Source organism: Kluyveromyces marxianus, chromosome 2 (assembly GCF_001417885.1).
Source record: "Kluyveromyces marxianus DMKU3-1042 DNA, complete genome, chromosome 2".
In the NCBI taxonomy this organism is placed as follows: domain Eukaryota; kingdom Fungi; phylum Ascomycota; class Saccharomycetes; order Saccharomycetales; family Saccharomycetaceae; genus Kluyveromyces; species Kluyveromyces marxianus.
The window spans coordinates 903,641-927,361 of record NC_036026.1 but is presented as its reverse complement, the minus strand read 5'-3'; the positions used below and the strand labels follow the sequence as shown (position 1 = coordinate 927,361).

General features: G+C 37.8%; 8 protein-coding genes across 8 annotated transcripts; 5 read left to right on the top strand and 3 right to left on the bottom strand.

The window, feature by feature from the left end:
- Positions 1-53: 53 nt before the first annotated feature.
- On the top strand, positions 54-5,606 carry ECM29 (Ecm29p; the record flags this gene model as incomplete). Its single annotated transcript, XM_022818061.1, has 1 exon — positions 54-5,606. One exon carries the CDS (start codon positions 54-56, stop codon positions 5,604-5,606), a length of 5,553 nt encoding a protein of 1,850 aa, XP_022674766.1.
- Positions 5,607-5,893: 287 nt separating this feature from the next.
- Positions 5,894-7,042, bottom strand: UBI4 (ubiquitin; the record flags this gene model as incomplete). Its single annotated transcript, XM_022818060.1, has 1 exon — positions 5,894-7,042. One exon carries the CDS (start codon positions 7,040-7,042, stop codon positions 5,894-5,896), a length of 1,149 nt encoding a protein of 382 aa, XP_022674765.1.
- Positions 7,043-9,737: 2,695 nt separating this feature from the next.
- WSC4 (Wsc4p) lies at positions 9,738-11,255 on the top strand (the record flags this gene model as incomplete). Its single annotated transcript, XM_022818059.1, has 1 exon — positions 9,738-11,255. The coding sequence occupies one exon, from the start codon at positions 9,738-9,740 to the stop codon at positions 11,253-11,255; it is 1,518 nt and encodes a 505-aa protein (XP_022674764.1).
- Positions 11,256-12,699: 1,444 nt separating this feature from the next.
- RIM101 (alkaline-responsive transcriptional regulator RIM101) lies at positions 12,700-14,175 on the top strand (the record flags this gene model as incomplete). Its single annotated transcript, XM_022818058.1, has 1 exon — positions 12,700-14,175. One exon carries the CDS (start codon positions 12,700-12,702, stop codon positions 14,173-14,175), a length of 1,476 nt encoding a protein of 491 aa, XP_022674763.1.
- A 421-nt stretch (positions 14,176-14,596) lies between these two features.
- GRC3 (polynucleotide 5'-hydroxyl-kinase) lies at positions 14,597-16,489 on the top strand (the record flags this gene model as incomplete). Its single annotated transcript, XM_022818057.1, has 1 exon — positions 14,597-16,489. One exon carries the CDS (start codon positions 14,597-14,599, stop codon positions 16,487-16,489), a length of 1,893 nt encoding a protein of 630 aa, XP_022674762.1.
- A 35-nt stretch (positions 16,490-16,524) lies between these two features.
- RIX7 (putative AAA family ATPase RIX7) lies at positions 16,525-18,894 on the bottom strand (the record flags this gene model as incomplete). The annotated part of the gene is made up of 1 exon (XM_022818056.1): positions 16,525-18,894. One exon carries the CDS (start codon positions 18,892-18,894, stop codon positions 16,525-16,527), a length of 2,370 nt encoding a protein of 789 aa, XP_022674761.1.
- A 438-nt stretch (positions 18,895-19,332) lies between these two features.
- IRC19 (Irc19p) lies at positions 19,333-19,899 on the top strand (the record flags this gene model as incomplete). Its single annotated transcript, XM_022818055.1, has 1 exon — positions 19,333-19,899. One exon carries the CDS (start codon positions 19,333-19,335, stop codon positions 19,897-19,899), a length of 567 nt encoding a protein of 188 aa, XP_022674760.1.
- Positions 19,900-19,987: 88 nt separating this feature from the next.
- On the bottom strand, positions 19,988-22,162 carry KLMA_20435 (uncharacterized protein; the record flags this gene model as incomplete). Its single annotated transcript, XM_022818054.1, has 1 exon — positions 19,988-22,162. The coding sequence occupies one exon, from the start codon at positions 22,160-22,162 to the stop codon at positions 19,988-19,990; it is 2,175 nt and encodes a 724-aa protein (XP_022674759.1).
- Between the last annotated feature and the right edge of the window lie 1,559 nt (positions 22,163-23,721).

Below are 23,721 nucleotides of genomic sequence, written 5' to 3'. Positions count from 1 at the left end.
ATTGCCACTGAGAATCAAAACAAAAGGGAGAGGTAGGACATCTTACGAATTATATGAGTGGATTCGTTCAATTATCAGAGACCCAGGAGAAGTCTCTTGTGGATAGGGTAGACTTAAAACTCGTTTTAGCTAAAGATGACAGAAAATTTGAAGAGACATTAAATACGTTCTTGCCGCCATTGCTACTTAAACTAGCATCACCATATCAATCTGTCAGATCAGTTGTCTATGAATCAATTAAGCACGTTAACTCTAGGGTAAATGCAAACAAGGACATAAAACTCCCTGTTTTGAAGCTGTTAGATCAATTGAGAAAACCAAGTTTAAATCAGGGTCAAGACGCCACCAATGTAATCACATACTCTGCTCTTTTCCTCTCAAAAGGGGTAGAAAGATTAAATGATGAAGAGGCCATGAAAATCCTTCCCAACTTAATACAAGGTATCTCTGAACTTCCGGAGCTTGCTTCGTCTAGAGTGTTTCATATTATCTGTAAGGTTTTATTGACATATAAAGCGCCTTCCAAAAATATGAACAAAGATAAAGACAATTGTGCACTACTAAATGTTGCACATAATGATTTGGAATTTCTACTTGAGAAAATTCTGAAATTCTTTCTTTTAGTGCCAAAAAGAACAGATATGTTATCAGGAACCGCATCATATTCCTGTCCTGGCCTCTCAATAAGTGATGTTTCCTTTTTCATCTATAGTCCTGCGATATCATTTACGAAAGATGTATTGAATCAGTATAAAAGAGCTATATTTGATTTCTTAACTTCTGGTTTAGATATTGATGACACAGAGTTAATTCCTATCTTGATTGTTATATCCACGCAATCAATTGATATTTCAGATAATGCAATCACACTTTTAAAGAGGGTGGCAATTCCATATGAAGATGAGAATTTTATTTGCATGCTATCTAATATGTTCTGTGGCGATAATACTCGTCAGCTGCCTCCAGTTAATGAAAAACTACAGGAAAAAATTCTCGGGATCTTAGAAAGGAGTGCAATAGTTACTAAACTTCCAGATCTCCCTACAAAGATATCAATGTTGGGTATCAACTCAGATAGCGTAAGAGTCCAATTATCGACCTTATCATTTATTCGCCACGTTTGTAAATTCAACGAAGATGCTTTCAAGCAAAGTTTAGATGTCGATTCCACGTCTATCATCTCATCGATTCAGAATAACATAAAATTGAATGGCTGGCCAAAGTATAATGCACCAACAGCAAACCATTTATCGGGAATAAAATTACGGGCATCTCAATATGAAACTGTCGGCGAGTTACTGAAGCATGATATAAAGTCCGTGAATGATTTCAAAAATATACAATTCCTCTTGAAATCCCTTGAAGGAGATCTTTCCGAATTCAGGTCAACGATAAAAGATGCTTTAGGTTCGTTAGTGTGTCATTTTCCGCTTCTTCCCTTAGAAGCAAAATCAGAACTTAAGAAATTTTTGGCAAATGTGCTAGTCGATAATTACAAAATATTTAATGGGAGTGCGGACGAGAAAGATGCCTTAATGTCGTTAAGATTTGTCGCAATAAAGTTCAGTAATGCTGCATTTGATTTTGAGGATGTTGACGCACGTATCTTTAACATTTTAGGAACTAACCAGGTGAACCGCTTTGATGTTATCCAGGAATCATTCAAGGGTTTAAATCCGTATCATTTTAGAATGAACAAAGCATCCTTACAAAGCGGGTATGTCTCCACTGATGCATTGTTAGCAAAAAAAATCACCGAAACTAAGTTTCCGGAATTTGCATCAATGACAGAGAGGCTATTACAAGAAGTCAGACAAACATCTGAATACTCTTCAATAAAATCATGCATTCCGACAGCTGTTCGATTATTGCAACAAACTTTGATTAGTAACTCTGTATACGGGAAGACTACAACTATTGTACAGGACGAAAACTGGGCTATGCGTATAGAAAAATGTCTAGAAATTGATGAACTCGTTAGAAACTTAGTGCAAAAATTCATTAGTGATATTTCAGAAAAAACCATAGGTTCATTGTGTTTGTTTTTACAGAACGAAATATTACACTTAAACAGCATCTCTTCTAAAGACGATGTAGTTTTGACAAATCTATTATTGTTGTTGATTGAATATTGCTCTCCTGCTGCTGTTGATCAATGCGAAGGATTGTTAGCTACTGCATTGAATCATGTTAGTTCGAACAGAATTATTGCAAATGTTTATTTAGACCGTTTCACGAATGCAATTGGGATTTTAGGGGCACGGAAAGGGACAAAATGCCCTGTCGTATCACAGTTTTTGACATCATTGACAGGTTATGGTTCAGATGCTATTCACCAGGGGCAACAAAGCCTATTTTTACTCTATTCTCATTTAATTCCAAGAATATGTCTGCTAGAATCGGTTCATATGGAAGAAGAAATCAGTTTCATAGCCATGACAGCCATTGATTCCCTTAAGATTGGAGCAATGGATAGAACTTGCTTTAAAGTTCTTTCGCAACTATTAAAGTTCCTCGTTTTAAATTCTTTGGATTCTGAAAGTCGCTCAAAATTCTTGTCAGAAATCAAGAAATGTATCGAAGAGAAATTGAAGAATGATGAATTGGCCATTTTACTGTGGGGATTACTTTCCATGAATTCCCAACAGGATGATTTTAATGGCTTTTTAGATGTGTATGAAAATCTTCATTCCTCAAAACATATTGACTTTTTATTTTCGGCAGGAGAGGCTTTAACAATTATACTAGGGGGTTGGAATTCAAAATATCTTCAAATGCACTTGGATATTGATGTGGATATATCAGTGTTAAAGGAACAAACCTCCACACGTAACCTGAGTTCGGGTTTAAAAACAATTTTGTCATTTTGCTCATCGGCGAACCCCTCCCTCCAGAAAGCATCTTGCATATGGCTCCTATGCATTGTTCAGTATCTTGGTCACTTGAAAGAGGTATCTGAAAACTTTAGGTCAATACATTCCGCATTCAGAATATTTTTAGCTCATAGGGATGAATTCGTTCAAGAGTCTGCTTCCAGAGGTTTAAGTATAGTATATGATATGGGTGACGCAGATATGAAAGAAATGATGGTTAAAGGTCTATTTAAAACTCTAACAAACTCTAATTCAGCATTATCGTTACAATCAGGCTCCGTTTCTGCAGATACAGAGTTATTTGAACCAGGTATTTTAAGCACGAAAGATGGATCTGTTTCTACCTATAAGGATATATTGAATCTCGCTAATGAAGTGAACGATCCTGGCCTTGTTTATAAGTTCATGGCATTGGCCAAAAATTCTTCCCTCTGGTCATCCAGAAAAGGTGTCGCATTTGGTCTCAGTGCAATTATGGCTAAAGTTTCATTACAAGATTTACTTATAAACAACAAAACACTTTCCAAAAAGCTAATTCCAAAGCTTTTTAGGTATAGGTTTGATCCATCCACCACGGTTGCTAATTCGATGAACAATATCTGGGATACCTTGTTCCCTGATGGTGCACAAGCTCTAGATCAATATTTCAATGATGTACTAGAGGAGCTGTTATTAAACAGTAGTAACAAAGAGTGGAGAGTTCGTGAGGCCTCTTCGTCAGCACTTCTCTATTTGGTTCAAACTTATCCACTGGCAAACTTCGAAGGGAAAGTTGAGGAATTGTGGACTGTTACATTCAGACTCATGGATGATATTAAAGATACGGTAAGGACTTCTGGTACACAATTAGCTCGTAGCTTATCCAAACTTTTAATCAAGTCTCTCAATTCAAGTCAAGGTAAGTCTGATGGAAATCGCTCACAAAAGCTATTAGATGTTATTTTACCTTTCTTGTTGGGTACTAAAGGTTTGAACAGCGATGCAGAGGAAGTTCGTTCTTTTGCTATTAAAACCCTTCTCGAATTAATAAAGGAAAGCAAAGAGTCTTTGAAACCATATATTCCAACATTGGTATTCGAAATGACGGTGTTGCTTTCTGTTTTAGAACCTCAAGTTATTAATTATTTGACATTAAATGCAGACAAATTCAACGTTAAGGCTTCTGAGATAGACCAACATAGAGTGCATGGAGTATCTAACTCTCCAATAATGCAGGCGATAGAGTCTTTGGTCGATATATCTGAATATAATGATAAGGCACTTAGTGAATTGGTTGATGTCTGTGTACGTGCATCTAAAAAATCAGTGGGATTGCCCTCAAATGTTGGTGCATCGCGTGTGTTGCAGTTGGTCTGTGTGAGGCACTCCATATTGTTGAAGCCATATTCCGGAAAGCTTTTAAAGGCGTGTTACAATGGATTAGAAAATCGAAACATCGCCATTGCTTCTTCTTACGCAACTGCCTTTGGAAGAATATTTAAAGTGTCGAAATTGGAGAAACAGGTGAAGTACAGCAAGAAAATCGTAGATAAATATTTCGAGACGGATAGTGTTGATAATCAAAAAATTGTTGGATTGACTATTGAGTCAATATATAAGTACTCCGCTGAAGATTTTGATAACGTGGCTACCATTTTAATGCCATTGATATATATTGCGAAGCATGGATCTGAAGAAAGCGTCTCAAGTATCTTTCAGGATATATGGGTGGAGTCTTCGAAATCCGGATCTAGCTCGTTGAACTTATGTTTCCCCGAAATTATTGATTTGGTAAATGTTCATATGAAATCAAACATTTTTTCTATCAGGAAAACATGTGCTGTTGCATTGTGCGATGCTTGTAAAGTTTACAGTGGGGTTTTGAATGCTAAAAAGATTGAAAAAGTGTTTGATATTCTACTTGAAGCTTGCTCAAGTCGTTCATGGGATGGGAAAGAATTTGTCGTTTCAGGGGTTATTAATAGTTTTAAGAAGTTTTCGGTTCAAGCAAGTTTAGATGAAACGGTTGGAAATAAAATCGATAAAATGCTTCAAATAGAACTCTCGAAGAAAAATAGAACATACGTTAAGAAGTTAATTCAACCGTTTACAGAGTATGTCTTTTTCAGAAATGATGAAAAGTTGTACGAGAAATTGACACATGTCATTGAAGAAGCATTTAACGAACTCGAAATAGAAGACGATAAGGAAGATAGAGACGATTCGAGAGGACATAGCAAAAAGCCTAAACTTGTTGAAGATGTTCACAAATCATCATCTCAGGAAAATATTGACAAAGAGAATTTCAAAATAGGGATTATTAAATCAGTAGCAAAAGAACTGCATGAAATGGTGCATAAGGAAAACGGTATAAAATATGAAGACGTGTTAAGGTTAGTATATTCATTTATGAAAGGAATGTTTGAGAATTCTTCAATAGAATATACTTGGAGGTCACAATTAGCTTACTTTGAAACAGCAATCACTCTAATATCACCATTGGATGCTAACTTCTTAACTTCGCACAATGCTTCGGATATTTTTATTGATATGTGGAAGTACGGATATGATTTTTGTAAGACGAAAGAAATCATCGAGAGCGTTAAGATTAAGTGTATAAGATATGGTGGTCTTTTGAAGGCAAAGTTACCGGATACGAACATCATGGTTAATTTTGATATATCTGAACTTCTTAGGGTGGATCATTCATCCGTTCTTAAGGCTGAAGCTGTGAAGATTGGAATATCTCCCTGAAGAATCTTGTAATTATATATATATATATATGTATGTATGTATGTATAGGTATAATGCAGACTTTAGCAGCGATTTAACGACATAAAATGATCATACCTCCACTTTTATAAAGACAGATTTTGAGGCTGCTGTAAGATTTCGTTTGGATAAAGAGTGTATTATAAGTACATATATTTATACACGTGATACAATACACAATTTAATCCTACGTTACGAAAATACAACAGAGGTATAATGACCAGTAACTTTTGACTGTTGAAATTACTAGCCTAGCCTAAGAATGAGATTCAAAGCTGACCTCCTCTCAACCTCAAGACCAAGTGGAGTGTGGATTCCTTTTGGATGTTGTAGTCGGATAGAGTTCTTCCGTCTTCTAATTGCTTACCAGCAAAAATCAATCTTTGTTGGTCTGGAGGAATACCTTCTTTATCTTGAATCTTAGACTTCACATTATCAATAGTGTCAGAAGATTCAACTTCCAAAGTGATGGTTTTGCCTGTCAAAGTCTTGACGAAGATTTGCATACCACCTCTCAATCTCAAGACTAAGTGAAGTGTAGATTCCTTTTGGATGTTGTAGTCGGATAGAGTTCTTCCGTCTTCTAATTGTTTACCAGCAAAAATCAATCTTTGTTGGTCTGGAGGAATACCTTCCTTGTCTTGAATCTTAGACTTCACATTGTCAATAGTGTCAGAAGATTCAACTTCCAAAGTGATGGTTTTGCCTGTCAAAGTCTTGACGAAGATTTGCATACCACCTCTCAATCTCAAGACTAAGTGAAGTGTAGATTCCTTTTGAATGTTGTAGTCAGATAGAGTTCTTCCGTCTTCTAATTGTTTACCAGCAAAAATCAATCTTTGTTGGTCTGGAGGAATACCTTCTTTATCTTGAATCTTAGACTTCACATTATCAATAGTGTCAGAAGATTCGACTTCCAAAGTGATAGTCTTACCTGTCAAAGTCTTGACGAAGATTTGCATACCACCTCTCAATCTCAAGACTAAGTGAAGTGTAGATTCCTTTTGAATGTTGTAGTCAGATAGAGTTCTTCCGTCTTCTAATTGTTTACCAGCAAAAATCAATCTTTGTTGGTCTGGAGGAATACCTTCTTTATCTTGAATCTTAGACTTCACATTATCAATAGTGTCAGAAGATTCAACTTCCAAAGTGATGGTTTTGCCTGTCAAAGTCTTGACGAAGATTTGCATACCACCTCTCAATCTCAAGACTAAGTGAAGTGTAGATTCCTTTTGGATGTTGTAGTCGGATAGAGTTCTTCCGTCTTCTAATTGCTTACCAGCAAAAATCAATCTTTGTTGGTCTGGAGGAATACCTTCCTTATCTTGGATCTTAGACTTCACATTGTCAATAGTGTCAGAAGATTCAACTTCCAAAGTGATGGTCTTACCTGTTAACGTCTTGACAAAGATTTGCATTTTTAATGTCTTGATGAGCTTGAGTGTTGTGTCTAATCTCTGTTATGGCTGTTTTTTAGGAGTTACAATAACGAAAGCCCCCTTTTTTTATCTAATGACAAATTTATCCTCAGAAGTATACTTATTCTATAGGCCTTTTAGCTTATAATATGAACAAGTAGTCTATGCTAGTTGAAAGTACTTCTCCTGATCTACTAATATGCTTGACAAATACACTGTTAAGATAATATTCGTTTGAACCAAGCGTTAAGAAGTTTATTTGTTTTTTAAGGGGGTGGCGCTCCTTATATATATATGACAAGAACATAATGGAGCTATTACCATTTATTACTATTTTGAAAAAAAGAAACGAATTAGAGGAGAGACAGTGGACAGTTAGTTACTAATACTGAGCTGGGCCATCTAGCTGGCTGAATAACTAGTTGGCTGGTGGAAAAAGAAGTGGAATAGAATATAGATGGAACAACGGCGATTTTACTGAGGTTTATTTGTCACGTTTATCTTTTGTTTTCCCGCTTGGGATAAGTCTAAGACGGAGCACTTGTAATAATACATTGCTTTTCACAAGGGAGTAGGACCACATCTTGGTCAAAAGCCCCTATATGGCCAAAAGGGTAGTAGTAGTACGGAAGAGTGCTGAGTGCTGGCTCGGTACAGCGTAGGCACCGCGTAAATACAAAGTATCAATGAAAAAAGTGGGGTCAAGAAAAGAGGTTGTGTCCCTTTAGAGACTGCCGTGCGGTGCCAAGCCTGAACTGTTGCGTGCTCAAACTCACGCACGCAAGGAGAGATAAGAACAATGGGATGCATGGGAGTCCGGGTAACAGTGGTCTCATCTATTGTAACCCGTGGAAACGTGTGGAAGTCTCTAGATACAATAGCTCATCTAGCTTTGTTTTTTTGTTTTCCTCTCTCCAGGATTATGTGCTTGTCACGTGGACTGGAATGGATTATACAAAAAAAAAAAAAAACAAATTAGGGGTGGGCTGCCATTAAACACAGACATACATACATATATATATATAAGTTTAGATAAGTGAGTCACCCACATCGGGTAATACTGGGAACTTATCCGGACACGGCTTTATTGCGTATACTGGCAGATATGATATGATATCATATAACATTCATATCATATAAGCTAGTGTTAGGCATCCTGTTTAACTTAATGCTCCGACATTTTTCCTTCAGACGACTATAATGCAAAGATAAACTTTAGCAAGAAGGTGTCTTTCGAGACATCTTGCAGCAGTATAGTGCGATGGACGTGCCTTCGTATATACTTTTCAGGTTTGGTGTAGGTTTCTTGCTTCTATTCCCGCGGCCGTTTAGAGACTTAACTCAACGGCTCAGGTACGGTTTCTCAAAGGAGAAGCTATCCATGCAGATATGCGTTCTTTTCATGCTTTTTTAGGTTGCACTACTGAGTTGGTGATCAATACTCTTTTTTTTTTTTTTTTTTTTTTTTTTGCAAACTTTGCCTGCTGCTCTAGTGATCGGCACTAATGAATGTTTTTTGTTATTTTTTTCTTCAAGGCTAGTAATAGTGGTAGTAAGAACTCTAACCGTTTTAAATTAAAGCAACTAGTTAGGTGCCATTTTTTTGTTTTTCTTTAGAACACTGTAGAAATCTCAATTGAGGGTTGTGCGCTGCAACAACCCTGGCAACCGTAGACGCTAAACTTGATAAATTTTCATTTGATCGTTATTTTGTTGTTTTTTTGTTTTTTTTTTATTCTTTCTCTGTGATTCGCTGCCCCAGGTACTCCGGAGAATCTGACTTAGAAAATAGCACAGTAAATAACTCTTATGGTTTGTGTTGAAGAACCTAAGCAGCTCTCTCTTTTTATTTTTCCAATTGTATTTTTTTCTGTCACCACCTGTTCATAGGCACAGAATTATAAAGAAAAGATAAATTACCGATGAAGAATGAATGGACCGCCATTATTGGCAAAATATTCCTACCCAATTGGCATAGACGTTACCTCTTTTGAATATACTTTTGTTTGTATTTAGCTCGACATTCCTAAGTTTGGGAAAGCTCGAGAAAGCGCTCAGAAGACGCATTCCTAGAGAGCACATGCATTGCAATTTTTGCAATGCATGTGCGGTGTTGTGCCAGCGTACCAAAACCAAAAATATGCACGCAAACTAAGTAAGTGTATTGAACAATACAATACAGAGCGGAGCTGTAACGGGCACTCCATTTCATTTTTTTTTTTACATACTTTCTTTTTTATTCCTTCATCTTTACGCTTGCATTTAGACGCTTGCTGCAGATTCTTATCCTTTAAGGGTAGGGACAACCGTATTTTCGTCAAATGCCTCTTTTTTTTTTGCTAGTGGAAGGACATATATATTTAGAATATATAGATATATACTGAAATTGAATTTTTTTTTTTCCGGGATCTTGCTTGGGGCTACTACTATTTTTCTTTGCTAGGATGCAGAATGAGAAAAAATTGGTTATATCATCAGCATCCTTAAGTACCAGTTTCAAAGATCAAAGAATCTACGACAGCATTCTTTGAAATAAAGAGACTACAAAAGGCCACCGGAAACTTCTAAGAATACACATCTGCTGTCTGTCGGTTTGCTCTACAAGAAATATATTCCTGGTGAATAGTTGAAGAGCAGTTTAGGGAAGGATAAACTTCAAGAGTACTTAAGTCCCGCTAGTGTATTAGAAACTGCGATGAAATGGTTCAACTGGTTTGCAGCTGTTTTGAGTGTACGGTGTGTCAGCGGGCTGGTACAGAATTACTGTTCTAGTGAGAACACGGGATCCGAAGAGGTAACTAATACGTGGCAGAGTAATGGGTATTGTTCGGACTATTGTCGCGGTAAATCATATGATTATGCTATAGTGCAAGATTATTCATGCTGGTGTTCGAATGATTTGCCGTCTTCGGACGAGCCTGTGAGCTCGTGCAGTCACATATGTCCTGGCTACTCCGTCGAGCATTGTGGGAACCCTGACTCGGGGTTGTATGGATACTTATATCTCGGATCTGGGACTCCGCCCTCGATCACTTCGAGCTCTGGTTCGTCTGGTTCTTCTTCTACTGGAACTTTTGGCTCGAGTACGAGTGAGCAGGGTAGTTCCACGACATTATCCAGTTCCGGCACGAGTAGTCCGAGCGTAACGTCGGCCACGACATCAACTTCGAGTACGAGTTCGACTTCAAGCACGAGTTCGACGTCAACTACGAGTACGAGTACAAGCGCAAGTACGAGCTCGAGCTCGACTTCCTCCTCCAGCTCTAGTTCTAGTTCTAGCTCTAGCCCCAGCCCTAGTACAAGCACTACTTCTACTCTGGTGGAAACAACCGCTACCTCTGCTTCGGAAGATTCCGATGAAAGTGCCCTCACTAGTACCAACCCTGGAACTAGAACCATTACCAGCGCTAGCACCAGCAAGGCAACAACTACCACGTTACAACCGTCCGTCTCTGTCATCATCTCGATCGCAACAATCACAGCGCAGCCTACCGGGAGCGGCAAAAATAGCGCCAGCGGCAGTGGCAGTAACCAGGTGGTCACTACCAAGGTTATCACAACGGTCTACTCGACCCCATCAGCAGCAGCAGGAATAGCAGTTAACACCAACCACGGAAAGTCCGGTGATGGCGAAGTGTCAAACAAGAGTCACTCGGGCTTCTGGGACTCCGCTGGGAAAGTCGCAGGGACTTTCACCGCAGTTGGAGTGGTCGTAGTCCTTTTGCTGATCGCACTGGTGATCCTGTTTATGAGATACAGAAGAAGAAAAGAACAACAAGATTTCGAAAAGACGTATGACGTCGTGAAAAGATCGGCAACAGACGCATACTCAACGTCCATCTCTTCACAGAACGACCCCAGCGGCAACAGCAGCACAGGAATGGCTCCCTTCGTCTACGCAGACGAGAAAGGAATCTTGACTCCGACCGTGAAAAATCTGTCGCTACGGCCTGTCACTAACTCGGGGACCGCATCAAGCGTCTCGACTCCGGCTTCTGCCACAGCACCTACATCAGCGACAGGAAACCCACCAACGCCGTCGTCGCCTACTAATGGAGTTGGAATAGTACCGAATAGCACTGATGCCGTCGTGCTGGATCAGAGGCTCGATCCACAGCATTTAATGTCCCAGTGGGAATCGAACGGAAGTAGACTCTCGCTTGCGGATGATGTGGACTACTCCCGTAAGGTCCTCCGGGTAATAAACGAATAAAGAATGACACTATAAAAAAAATACACATTTTCACTTTTTTAGATTTAGACACCCTCCACATGACTATAATGGAATTGAGCCCCAGAAAAGAAAAAGAAAAAGAAGCCTAAAAAGAATTTCAAAATTTCAAAACGATTACCACCAACCCCACCCCCACCCGCTCGTTCGCGCAATTACGTTGTTTTGTTTTTGTTCTATTTTTTATTTTATTTTCATTATCTTACCATACTACTACTACCTTTCATCCGTATACCAACCTGACTGAACTTTCCTATTGTAATGTAACTATGCATAGCGTCGCGCAGCGCTATCGCCCCATGCGCACACGCACTCCTTCCCCGATCGATTCTATTATCAATCAAAACCTAATATATTACGTACCTTTTACACAGTTATGCATAACCCATACCATACCCCTTGTTTTTACTCTGTTTCGTATTCCTTGCTTCCCTCCTCAGCCCCAGCGCGTCGTTAATCCCGAAAATCTACAGGGTCCATAGGCCCAAACGCCTTCCTTTAATTTTTTTTTTTTTTTTTTATCAAAAATAAGCATTAGAAAAAAAAAAATCCTTTTCTTTAGGCGGAAGTCTATGTCCCACGGATCAGAAAAAGCGAAATCGCATCACATGCCTCATACGGAGAGCGGAAAAAATAGCAAAAAGGAAAGGTAAAAGCCGCTCGCTCGCTCCATTTGCCGGCTTACAGCACATACATACCATACACGCTCACCTGCTGCTACAGAACAGGCTACAAACTATAGGTTACAAGCGACAAAAGACAAAAGACAAACCGCAGCACGAAACGCCAATATAAACATTCACTGTAATTACCTTCAGCACTTCCGCGCTAAAGAAGTATGGCACGGAAACCCTGTTCATACATGCATTACATTAGCGTCCTTCCAATAACAAACCAAAAGTAAATAGAATAATAGTAATGAAAATTAAAAAAAAAAACACCCCTTTTCATTGCGTATCCATGACTGTAGCGTCTAAGCCTTCATCGTACGAATGTTCTGTAACTGTAATGACACTTGATGTATGGCGTACAGAGGGATCCTTAGGGTAGCGGAAAACCCTTGGAGAATGTATCTAAACCCTTCTCTGCGGGCTCTATCTGCATCAATGAACTGCTTAGTAGGCGTTCTAGCAGTACTGACATTAAGCAGTAGTCTTAGCAGTAGCACCAGATACTACTCTCTTTCTTTGTATTCACTCTTTTTTTTTTTGGAGGAGGAGCACATTAATTTTACGGGAAAAAACTGGAGATTTGCCATATATAAAAGCGTTCTTGAAAAATATCCAAGATAGAAAAGCCATATTCGTATAAAGCGAATATTTAGCAAAAGCATAGAAGAATAGAGAGAGAAAGATAAAGATACATACACATATAGAAACTAAAGCCAGGTGCTACTAGAGTAACAAATATACAACATACAAGTAAAATGGCGCCTATTGATAATCTATTGAATAGCACCAACGTCCCTGAAGTGGGACAAAACAACCAGAGTTTTAACAAAGAGAATTACAATTACCAAACTTCGGCTGGTTCATCACCACTTTCCGCTGCTGGCCAGAGGTCTTCTTCATCTTCATCAAGCTCAGATGATGATACGGTTCAGATGCACCCATGCAAATGGAAGGATTGCTCTTTGGAGTTTACGTCTGCGGAGATCTTGTACCACCATCTCTGTCAAGATCATGTGGGCCGCAAGTCACAGAAGAACTTGCAACTTAACTGTCAGTGGGACCAGTGCCACACTAAGACGGTTAAGAGAGACCATATCACTTCTCACTTGAGGGTGCACGTTCCGTTGAAACCGTTTTCGTGCTCTACTTGTAGCAAGAAGTTCAAGAGGCCACAGGATTTGAAGAAACACTTGAAGGTTCACAACGAGGAGCTATCGCTGCTCAAGAAGAAGCGTGGGCCAAAACCATATAATAAGGTCGGGAAAATGGCTTCTGGGGATTCCGTTAATAGAAACTACGCTCATCAGAAGTTCACTCTGCCGTCTATCAGCCTCGAGAAGTTTATTCACGACGAGGTGAAAACTCAGCCTCCTGTTTATTCGCAACAGCTAGCCGAGAAGATGGCATTTGTTCCATTGATGCGTTCCAATAGCATCAACACTGTTAACAATAACAGTAATCAAAATAGCAACACAAGCAACTCGCCATCGTCTCCAGCTCTATCGCCTGCGTCATCTGTAGCAGTATCTCCTAGCTCCCTTCCGCAACACAATCCTGTCGGCTACCATGTACAGCCACCTTCTACTGTTGGCCATGGAACAGATCTAAGGTATGCGGTCGGATTCTTCAACAACCTCTCCATGGACATGTCGAGAAATTACTCTAATAAGTTACCACATCCAGCGTTTGTCAGTGGAACACCTGTCTCCGCACCTCAGTCTTACCCAGTCATTCCAAAGTTGCCTAGTATTTCGTCAACATTGAACGTTGGACCTCCAGCGCCCATGTTGCCAGTCTTCAACAGATTCGATACCTATCATTCTCTGGCATCTTCTACCTCTTCTGCATTCCATCCTCACAGCTATTCCAACTCTTATAGCTTGCAGCAAAAATCCTCATTACATGAAGCATCATCGGTGTCCGCCAAGCAAGTGGATGCTTTGCAAGATTCTCTCAAGTCACTCGACTTGTCTGATAAGAAGAAGGAAGAGGATGCTGCTGCTAATGATGATGAAGATGACTTGTTCGCCCTCACTTATTCTACTGTCAACTTGTTGAAGGACTACTTGTTGTGTGAATTGATGGAAGAACTTGACGAGTTCAGTGAACTAAAGCAAAATTCGCAATCGCTAGACGATTCCATTAACTTACAACAAGAATCCTCGTCTTTAGATGGGAAAGCTTACTCGGATAAGCTTGCATTACCAAGATACCCTCAAGTCGTAGTCTGATCGATTAAATGGCATATAGGTTTGGGTTTGGCTTACAATCTGGGATAGTAAAACGGTCAAAAGGTTTATCTTTTTACATTGGGTTTATTTAGTTATTGTTGTTTTTTACCTCTTTTTCTATACAAGTAGAATTATTTAACATCTATTTTCACGTACTCTTGTGTGATATTTCTCGGGTAGTCATAATTTTGTGATTCTTTTTGCAACACTGTTTGAACGGTTAACACTCTACGATACTCCCTCTTCATGACTTTTCAATATAATTAATTTTACGGCAAAAAAAAAACTTTTAAATAAACTGTATGTCTAAAGATGAGATGAGATGAGATGAGATGAGATGAGATGTCTTTAAATCAGAAAAACTTAGTTCACATGAACCGACTGGCATTGCCAAGGATATAAGCTCCTATCACTTCCAAATATGTCAGAGGATATATTGCAATATTCCTCGAATACTGATTCGGATGATTCTGATTTCGAAAGTGCTCAACCAAGAAATGTCGTCATTCAATCCAAAGAATCATCAATAGTTGCGACTTACGATGAGGATGATGACAATGATGTTCTAAATACAGACGGTAAAAGTACAGAAGGAAATATTAGCACAAACCTATCTAAATGGTATAGTCCGATTCCTAATGAGAATATGTTTTTTTTATCTCATGAAAGCACAGAAGTTCTGGTGGGTTTGACTAAGAATCAACAGCTTTTACTTTGTGGCCAATTCAATTTACAGATAGTTAAGGGTGGCATAACATATAATAACGTGCACTATAATAGCAGTTGGAGGACATGGGAAATATGGCATCCGGTTTGTAATGCTGTTTCTCCAATAATATCATCTTTCTATGCTGGTTGGGAAAGTAAACTTTTCCTAGGAGAAAAGTATAAGCATCTGGAAAGTTCATTAGAAAAGTTCAACTGTGTTTTAAGAATCAGTAACGGTTCAAATATTGCTCTTCTCACCAACTCTGTTCCAGATCTAAGAGATATATGGGGACCCATATCATCTTTCCCTTTGCCTGGATTCCATAAGAAGCAACTTACGTTTACAGTAGTACCGGAAAGTTCGACGATTGTAAGAATATTGAATATATCCCAAGAGTGGTCTAAAGTAATTGATGAAATGTGTTTATTTCATTCCAACTCTTCTCAGGATATGCGTGTAATGGTAATCGGAGGTAAAAACTCCGGTAAGTCTACTCTAATGAGATTGCTACTCCAAAAGTTTCTTCATAGTGATAACGAACTTAGCGATGAACTTGTTCATTACATAGATATTGATCCTGGTCAAACTGAATATTCCGCACCTGAAAGCATTTCATGGAATAAATTGGATGCCAAGACAATGGCTCTTGGTCAGCATCTATGTCAAGGTAATTACACTACTGTAAAACAACACTTTTTAGGATCATCATCACCTCAAGATCTACCTACAACCTATTCTAACGCTGTCGAATCCTTATTAAAGTCGTGGGAAGATGAAAACTTCATGGGAACGTCTTTCTTAAACATTCCTGGATGGATCAAAGGTTTTGGCGTAAAGATTATTAATCATGCGTTATCTCATTTCAAGCCCACTCATATTATATTTCTATCTCACAATGGAAAGCCATTTTCTTCAGAAATAATGATACCAGAAACATTTAGTACTACTCAAAGATCAAGCTACAAACCTATAATATTGGAACTACATTCCCCACCATTAGATAAACATATTTCCCCGGCACTTCAACGCTTCAATGCGGCAAAAATCCGTCAATTCAAAATAACTGCTTTCTTGCATAGAAGGCATGATAGATCATACAATATATCTCCTTTACTCTTACAAACACCCTTGGTTGTACCGATTGGTAATGGAGGTATAGCAGGAATTAAATTTTTACAATCCAATGGTCCTATTCATGAAGAAGATATAAATCTTTCTCTAGACGGAACATTAGTAGCATTGCACAATATGGAAGGTGTGCCAGAAGTGAAAAAAATAGGATCTTACCCAATAATGAATCGTTTACCAACCACTGGACTTAAATTTGTTACGCTGGCGCTTATACACTCTATTAATATAGATGATTCTTCAATTCGGGTTTATGTACCGGATTTCGCTATAAATTGCGTGAAACGGTCAGAACCCACAAATTGGATCATTCTTAGAGGAAAAACTGAGACACCAATCCATGAACTATTCCCTACTAAAAACTTCTTTAGTGAATCTCAAGAGATTCCCTATATATCTCTCTATCGGAAGAAGAGAAATGAGCACGTTTGGAAGGTAAGAAAAAATGTTATGAGAAGAGGACATCACATGAAATAAAAGTATTATTATTATACATACATACTATTAAAATCTCAATTCGAACTATCTCCGGATTCATTCCATCCCATCTTCTTGTTCAATCTATCATATCTAATTCTATCCTTATCACTCACTGAAGGCTTCACTTTCTTTAATGCATTTTCGAAATCTTTCATATGTACAAGTACTTCATCGGTAGTTACATTGGTAGTGAGATCTTCGAATTCCTTATCTAGATCGTTTTCACCCACAGATTGGATTTCATCAGTTTTGAAGAAACTTCTTTTAAGAGCAAGAACAGCAGCTTCCCTTACTAACGCAGCAATATCAGCACCAGAGAAATTGTTGCAACGAGCATCGCTCACTATTTTAGTAATATTGACATCTTCAGCAACAGGGGTTCCATTTGCCCTTAGCAACGTCTTCATTATATCCACCTTCTCTTCGAAATTTGGTAATTCAATGAAAAGGGACTTATCTAAACGACCAGGTCTGAGCATTGCTGGATCAATCATATCCGGTCTATTGGTCGCACCAACAACGAATATACCTCTTCTGTCATTTAAACCATCTAGCTCAGTAAGGAGTGTATTAACCACTCTGGAAGATGACTCTGAAAGTGAAGTATCTCTTCTAGGAACTAGTGCATCTAATTCATCAAAGAAAATAATGCATGGAACAGACGCCCTGGCTCTATTAAAGACTTGTCTTATTGCCCTTTCGGATTCACCCACGTACTTATTAAGTAGTTCTGGACCCTTAATTGAAATGAAATTTGCTCTTGATTCATTCGCAACTGCCTTAGCTAGTAGTGTTTTACCACAACCAGGTGGACCCCATAGTAGTACACCTGCTGGAGCACTAATACCGACTTTTTCATAGAGCTCTGGCCTTTTGATAGGTTGCACAATGGCCATGTTAAGTTCAATTCTGATTTTATCCAATGCACCCACACTTGCCCATGTAACATCAGGAACTGTAGCAAACCCTTCTCTCTTTGCAGTTGGTTGTATTGTTGGGAGTGCTTTTAAGAAATCTTCGTATTTTATAGACAAGTCTTGGAGCTGATCAGGGGTAAGAGGTTCTGGGAAATTGTCGATGAATTTTTGAATAGTCGATAGTGGAAGGGGATCAATTAGATTTGCAGTGTTTTTCAATTTAATTTCGGATTCAATATCCGCATCCATATCTACATCATCTGAAGCTGATATAGTTTGAAATATTCTCTTAATTGCGCATGTCCCAGCAGCTGTAGTTAATGCTTTCAAGTCAGCACCTACAAAACCAGGAGTTAATTTAGAAAGTTTTGAAAAGTCGATCTCTCCATCGATTTTCAACGACGATGCCATTTTCTTTAGTATGAAGTATCTAGATGTCTCATTAGGCACGTTCAAACAAATTTCTCTATCGAATCTACCTGCTCTTCTCAAAGCAGGATCTAAAGAATCTGGTCTGTTGGTAGCACCTATCACAATAACTGGCTTTCCTTCAGTTTTTTCGAACGATAACTCGTCCATCGAAGTAAGTAACTGCGCGACTATTCTTCTTTCCATTTCCCTTTGAGCGCCTCCATCTCTTTTCGGGGTAATTGCATCAATTTCATCAAAAAAGATGAGACAGGGAGCCAATGACTTAGCCTCATCGAAAAGCTCTCTAATCTTTTTTTCACTTTCACCCGACATTCCGCTCACGACAGAAGGTGCTGATATAGAAATGAAAGGAACCTGCAGTTCACCCGCCAAAGCATTTGCTATGGATGTTTTACCACAACCCGGAGGACCATGAAGTAAAACACCTCTTGGCGGTTCAACCCCAGTAGCAGCATAGATTTCAGGATGCAAAATCGGTAATCCGATTAATTCCATCAATTGGGCAACCACATCGTCCATGCCTCCTAAAGTTGATAAATTTGAACTAGGTGGAGACCTGTCATCTTTTTTTTGCCTTTTCGCTTTTTCTTTAGGATCTTCCTTAGGTCTTTTTTTGTTTGACTTCTTAGCTTCCGGGGTATCCTCCTTTGATTTAGGAACTTGCCATTGTGATATTATGTCTTTATTCAAATCATTGCACTCGGGCGTAACCATTAAATTCTTTTCTTCGAGTTCGGTCTCTTTTGACACTACGGTCTCTTCCTCTTGAATTAAGGGTCCCATTTCTTGGAGCTCATCATCTATTACTTGAACCAATACCTTTTGTATCGTTTTCTCTAATAAAACCTTCTTTACTCTTTGTAGAGATAAATCTTTACTCTGACAAAATGCAACAACCTCTGGAAAACGTAAGTCTTTTGCTAAGTATATATCAGCTAATTCATCACCAATATCCTCGACACTACTATCATCAGATTGAATGTCTCCTCTTTCTAACAATTCACGCTTCTTTGCGTTTAGTCGTTGCTTCTCAAGTGACTTTTCATCAAGCATACGATATATTAAATCACTGATTTTGCTCTCTAAAGAGTGACTCAAGCCGTTTTTCTTTGGTCTAGATTTTGCCATTCTTCAAGTATATTAACTTCTATGGGGAATGTTGTATTGGATGATGCTTTTTGTTTTAAGTGGTTACAGTTTTTGCAACTAGTCGATATGAGATGAGATGGCTTTAAACTCATCGATTTCAAAATCCAATAGCTTACTTTCGACATTGATTTCTTTCTTTTTTTTCTTAAAATATTTCTGGTCATGTGACTGATTGTTTTCCAAAAGATGTTATTGAAGAGCAGAGAAACAATACTCAGATAGACGCTTAATCTCATTATGAGATATCGTTGTATGTTACTGGTGACTAGGCACATTAATTAAATGATAAGATAAGTGTGAAAACCATTAGGGAGGAAAGGAACGAATAATAAAGTTTTCTCAATGGTTCATATTTCATCTAATAAAGCAGTAGTTACTGCTACCAACATTCTGATAAAGATTACTCCCAAGTATTATATTACGCAGGAACAAATAAATAAGCTTGATGATTTGAGCTTTATCAAGGCTTCTTATAGAAGGTTTTTACGTCTTAGACCTTTTGTTTCTAAAAGACAGACGATTAAACATTCATATACCATCTATCTGCGATACAAATTCAGAGTGGAGAATTATGAATCGAAAAGGAGGGAATGCTTGTCAGAGAGTGAGCTTACTGATATTGATTTTCGATCGTCTGTTCAGAGGTCTTTGCAAATGATGATAAAAGCATTTTCAAACACGAATGGATTCTCACGAAGTATGGAAAAAGATACACATATGTGCAGAAGAATAGTAAAGAACATATTAACAGTGGATTATCATAAAACTAGACTTATTCGTAATTCAGGAAAGATGTATAAATACTACAGAAAAGATTTGAAATACTTAACAGATGATCAACATATTGGACTAAGGCAGTTTGAAGAAAATCTAATAAGATTTAATGAATGTTTCGGGACCATGCTGTAATGTACGAATTGAAAAATGTTTTATAGAATACGATACATAACATGTTTTCTTTGCCATGATTTATTATTAATATATTTGAAGTTGACCCTTACATGCGAATTTGAGAGTATTCGTTGAGCATAGGTACATTAGTATGTGAATGAGAATGAGATTGGACTTGTGGCATATCAGTTATTGTTTTCCCTACTCCATACAAAGGTGCGACGCTACTATATGGGGAAATTTCTTTCTTTGAATTAATTCTATTATTTGTGTCTTTGATATATGTCTCGATCAAGAAAAACACCTTTTCCAACTTCTTTGCAGTCATTTCCGAACTGAATGTTAGTCTAATAGTTTGATCGTAGTGTGTTAGTTGCACTTCATTTAAGGTCAAAGGTAAAAGTAGTCCATTAGAGATTATTTTGTTTGAAATTGGATCCTTGACGTTTATTTCGATTTCCCTACCAAAATGAGAGGTTAATGCATTTGCAGCTTGCTCAGGACCGTTATCATTTCCCTTTATTGTTAAGTGGAAATTTCCATTTGGTAAAGATTGGGGGAAAGAGATATAACAAGAATATGTCTTTTCAATCTCGCTAATAAAGGAGAGGTTTTCGCGGGCATGTGTTAAATATTTGTATTGGCCTGGAGACATTTGAACATATACCGTGTTTTGAATTTGACTGTATTGTTCAGATAAATTCAACAATTGCTCTTCTGCTGCTTGTATATTCGCCTTATTCTTCGATGGACATCTGATTATGACATTATCATATCTTATGAAAGCCCAATCCGTTTGAGGTAGCTGGAAGCTGTTCGAAAATTGAATGTATACATTATACTTTCTCATAATGGTTTGAATTACGGAGCCACCAGCTCCAATAACTGGGCGATGATATGCCTCTGGTATGAAGAAAGATTTCTCACATGGCAATTCCTGAAGTAAAAGTGTAAAACTATCCTTTAACTGTTCAATATTATCACCTTGTAAAACCACAAGCATATTCCCGCTATGGTCGTTTTCTAAAGAGATGGCACACTTCGTCAGATCCATTATTTTCATTAATTTACCGTTCTTTTTTCCAGAGATGAAATCCTTGTAGATAGTATCTAACTCCAAAGTAAATCTTATATTCTTTACACCAGGTAATCTTTCAATTATGATATCATTGTATGCCCTCTGTATAGATTCGTTTGAACCAGTAAAGCTGATAAAATTATTAGCTTCATCGTAAGAGAAAATAACTTGGTGGTCTATTGCTATCTGTTTAAATTTTGTTCTTTTCGAAGTCATCACTTCAGAAGTACCTTCTGCACTAGAAAACCAGAAGCGAAGTTCAGAAATGTCAGCTAAAATATTTCTGACAAACCTTTTCCTTACAATATCCAGGAGTGCAGCAGAATAGCTTTGAAATTGAATACCATCAGAGGTGAGCAAGATATACGAAGGATATTTCTTCATTAGATTCATTATGTGTTTGGAAGAAAATATGCTTCTCAAATATGAAAGTTTCAAAGGTGAGATGCTTGCTATTGTTGTAGCATATAACCCTCCATCGACAAAAGAGTTGAGTTTGTTTTGAAGATAATGTTTTGCACAGAGCAGACTACACTTTTGTGAACCTTCCAAAAAAAGCGTATCTGGGTAGTCATAGCCCGCTAGCCCCAATTCTGAATAGATGATATTGGTATCGAAACATTCGGAAAGGTGTCTCCAATTACTCCCATTTTGACCTGCTAACAGGGGCAACATAGACACTGCCTTTGTATTTATGAAATCGATATGTTTATTACTTTTCATAGCAAAAGCACACTTAAGTTCAATCTCCATTATTGCTAACTTACTCTTCAGACCAATCAAAATTGCAGTTTTATCCATATACTCATTACGTGATCCTGTAGCCCGACGATGATTTTGTTTCTTAACTACTATTATGTCTGCGTGGTATCCATTTTTATTCCAGTCATCAACTAAAGATTCCAATAGCGGAATCCATTCATGTTCATCAATATTGACGGAAAGGTCCACTTCTGTGGACGACAAAGGATCCCATTTGGAAACATCTTGTAAATTCTTCGTCTCTAACAAGCAGTATAAATCAATTGATCCATCTCTGTTCTCGGCGGTCCGTACAATGTTAAATTCAGTCGGAACTTCATATACACATTCTTTACCTTCAAGTTTAGACCACTTAGAAATCGAACTGAAGATGAATGTATCCTCACTTGGTCTGACAATAGCAGAAGCTTTTAGGGGCACAAAACTAATAAATGATTCCATGCTAATCAAAGCCAGTGGTAAGTGTATTGAAGGTCTTTAGGTATTCTAGTCTTAACGAAAGTTGTTTGGATCTTTTTCGCTGAAATAGTAAGCAAATCTATTCACAATGATTATACCAGACAGATAGGAAACAGCTACAGTTATCTATTATCAAAAGGTAGATACCAATTTTCAATTGCAGTTACTACCTAGCTACCTTTGATGGTTAGTGGTTCACCAAAGCAGAATTGAAGTGACCTACAAGTGAAGAAGCTACGATATAAAAAATATTAAACTGAACAGGCGAACAAAAACGAAAACAAAAACAAAAACAAAAACAAAAATAAAAACAAAAGTTTAAAAATTACAAAAAAAAAAAAAAAAAAAAAGATCAAGGATGCTCCGTCAAAGTCACATTTAAATGATTCGAAGAGTATTTAACAAAATCACGTCTTTTGAAAATAATTGGTTAGTGTCAATTCCTCATTATTTCAATTTGGAGTGTAGCACCTCTCGATTCACAAAAGTGATATTTAGCTTCATTTTTTTCTCAAGTAACAGCATAAACAAAGAGAAGTACTAAAAAAGCAAAACGAAAACAAAGGAAACGAAAATTGTAAATATATGACGTACTCACTTTGTCCAAGAATACACCGTAGAGCATTGAACTGAGAACCGTGGGAACAAGAAAAATAAAAAAACGCAAAGGCGAACCAAAAACCTTCTGCAAGAGTAACTATGGCGATAATTAGGAACCCCCAATAATACCAAAACCGTTGCAAGAACTGGAAGAGTATTCGTCGTATTATTTGGCAGTGGAGATAATTCTCTTTACATCCTATTGTCTTGGACGTATTAGGTTTTTCGGCCATGCTTTTACATGACCCGAAATATAAGCTTGAATAAAACAGATTAGCCCACTTTGCAGTTCCCAAAGTGTAACTGCCAACTAAATATAGAAAGAAATGAAAGGCTAATTTGTTGCCCGGCGATCGTGCAGTTTTGCCCGTAGTTTTTTTTACCCGTAATTTTTCATGTTTTTAAAGAATAAGCGTAACTGCAATATAGTTCGAGCTATCGAAAGGATAACTTTGCATGCTGGTTTTCAGCCATGTGTCATCAAGCCAAAAAGTTCCGATACGGTTCGATTTTCGAGTCACTAATTGGTCGTTGAATAAGCTTTACATTTAAGAAAGAACACTTGAAAATGAACTTTCAGATTACGCACCATGCCATAGTATAGCAAACTTGTTACCTCTGCACCCACACAGCCCTAAATATATCATGCCTAGTCTGTACTTTTAATATACTAGGCGCAACCCGTCTAGGAACTATGTAACGTAAAAATCTTGCCCTTTTTCATGTTTGTGTGTATACAAATTTGGTGGAATCCAGAATGAGAATCGAATCATTAAAGGAAATCAAAACTAAGAAAAAAATGAAGTCGGGTTGGAATTTTAGAACAAAACCACAACTACATACACATTTAGTGTTGAATCGTAGGGTCTTAGAAGACATATATCAGTTGTTTATAAGTGCGCGTATAGCAGCTAATAGCAGAAAGAAAGACGTGAGTAGCT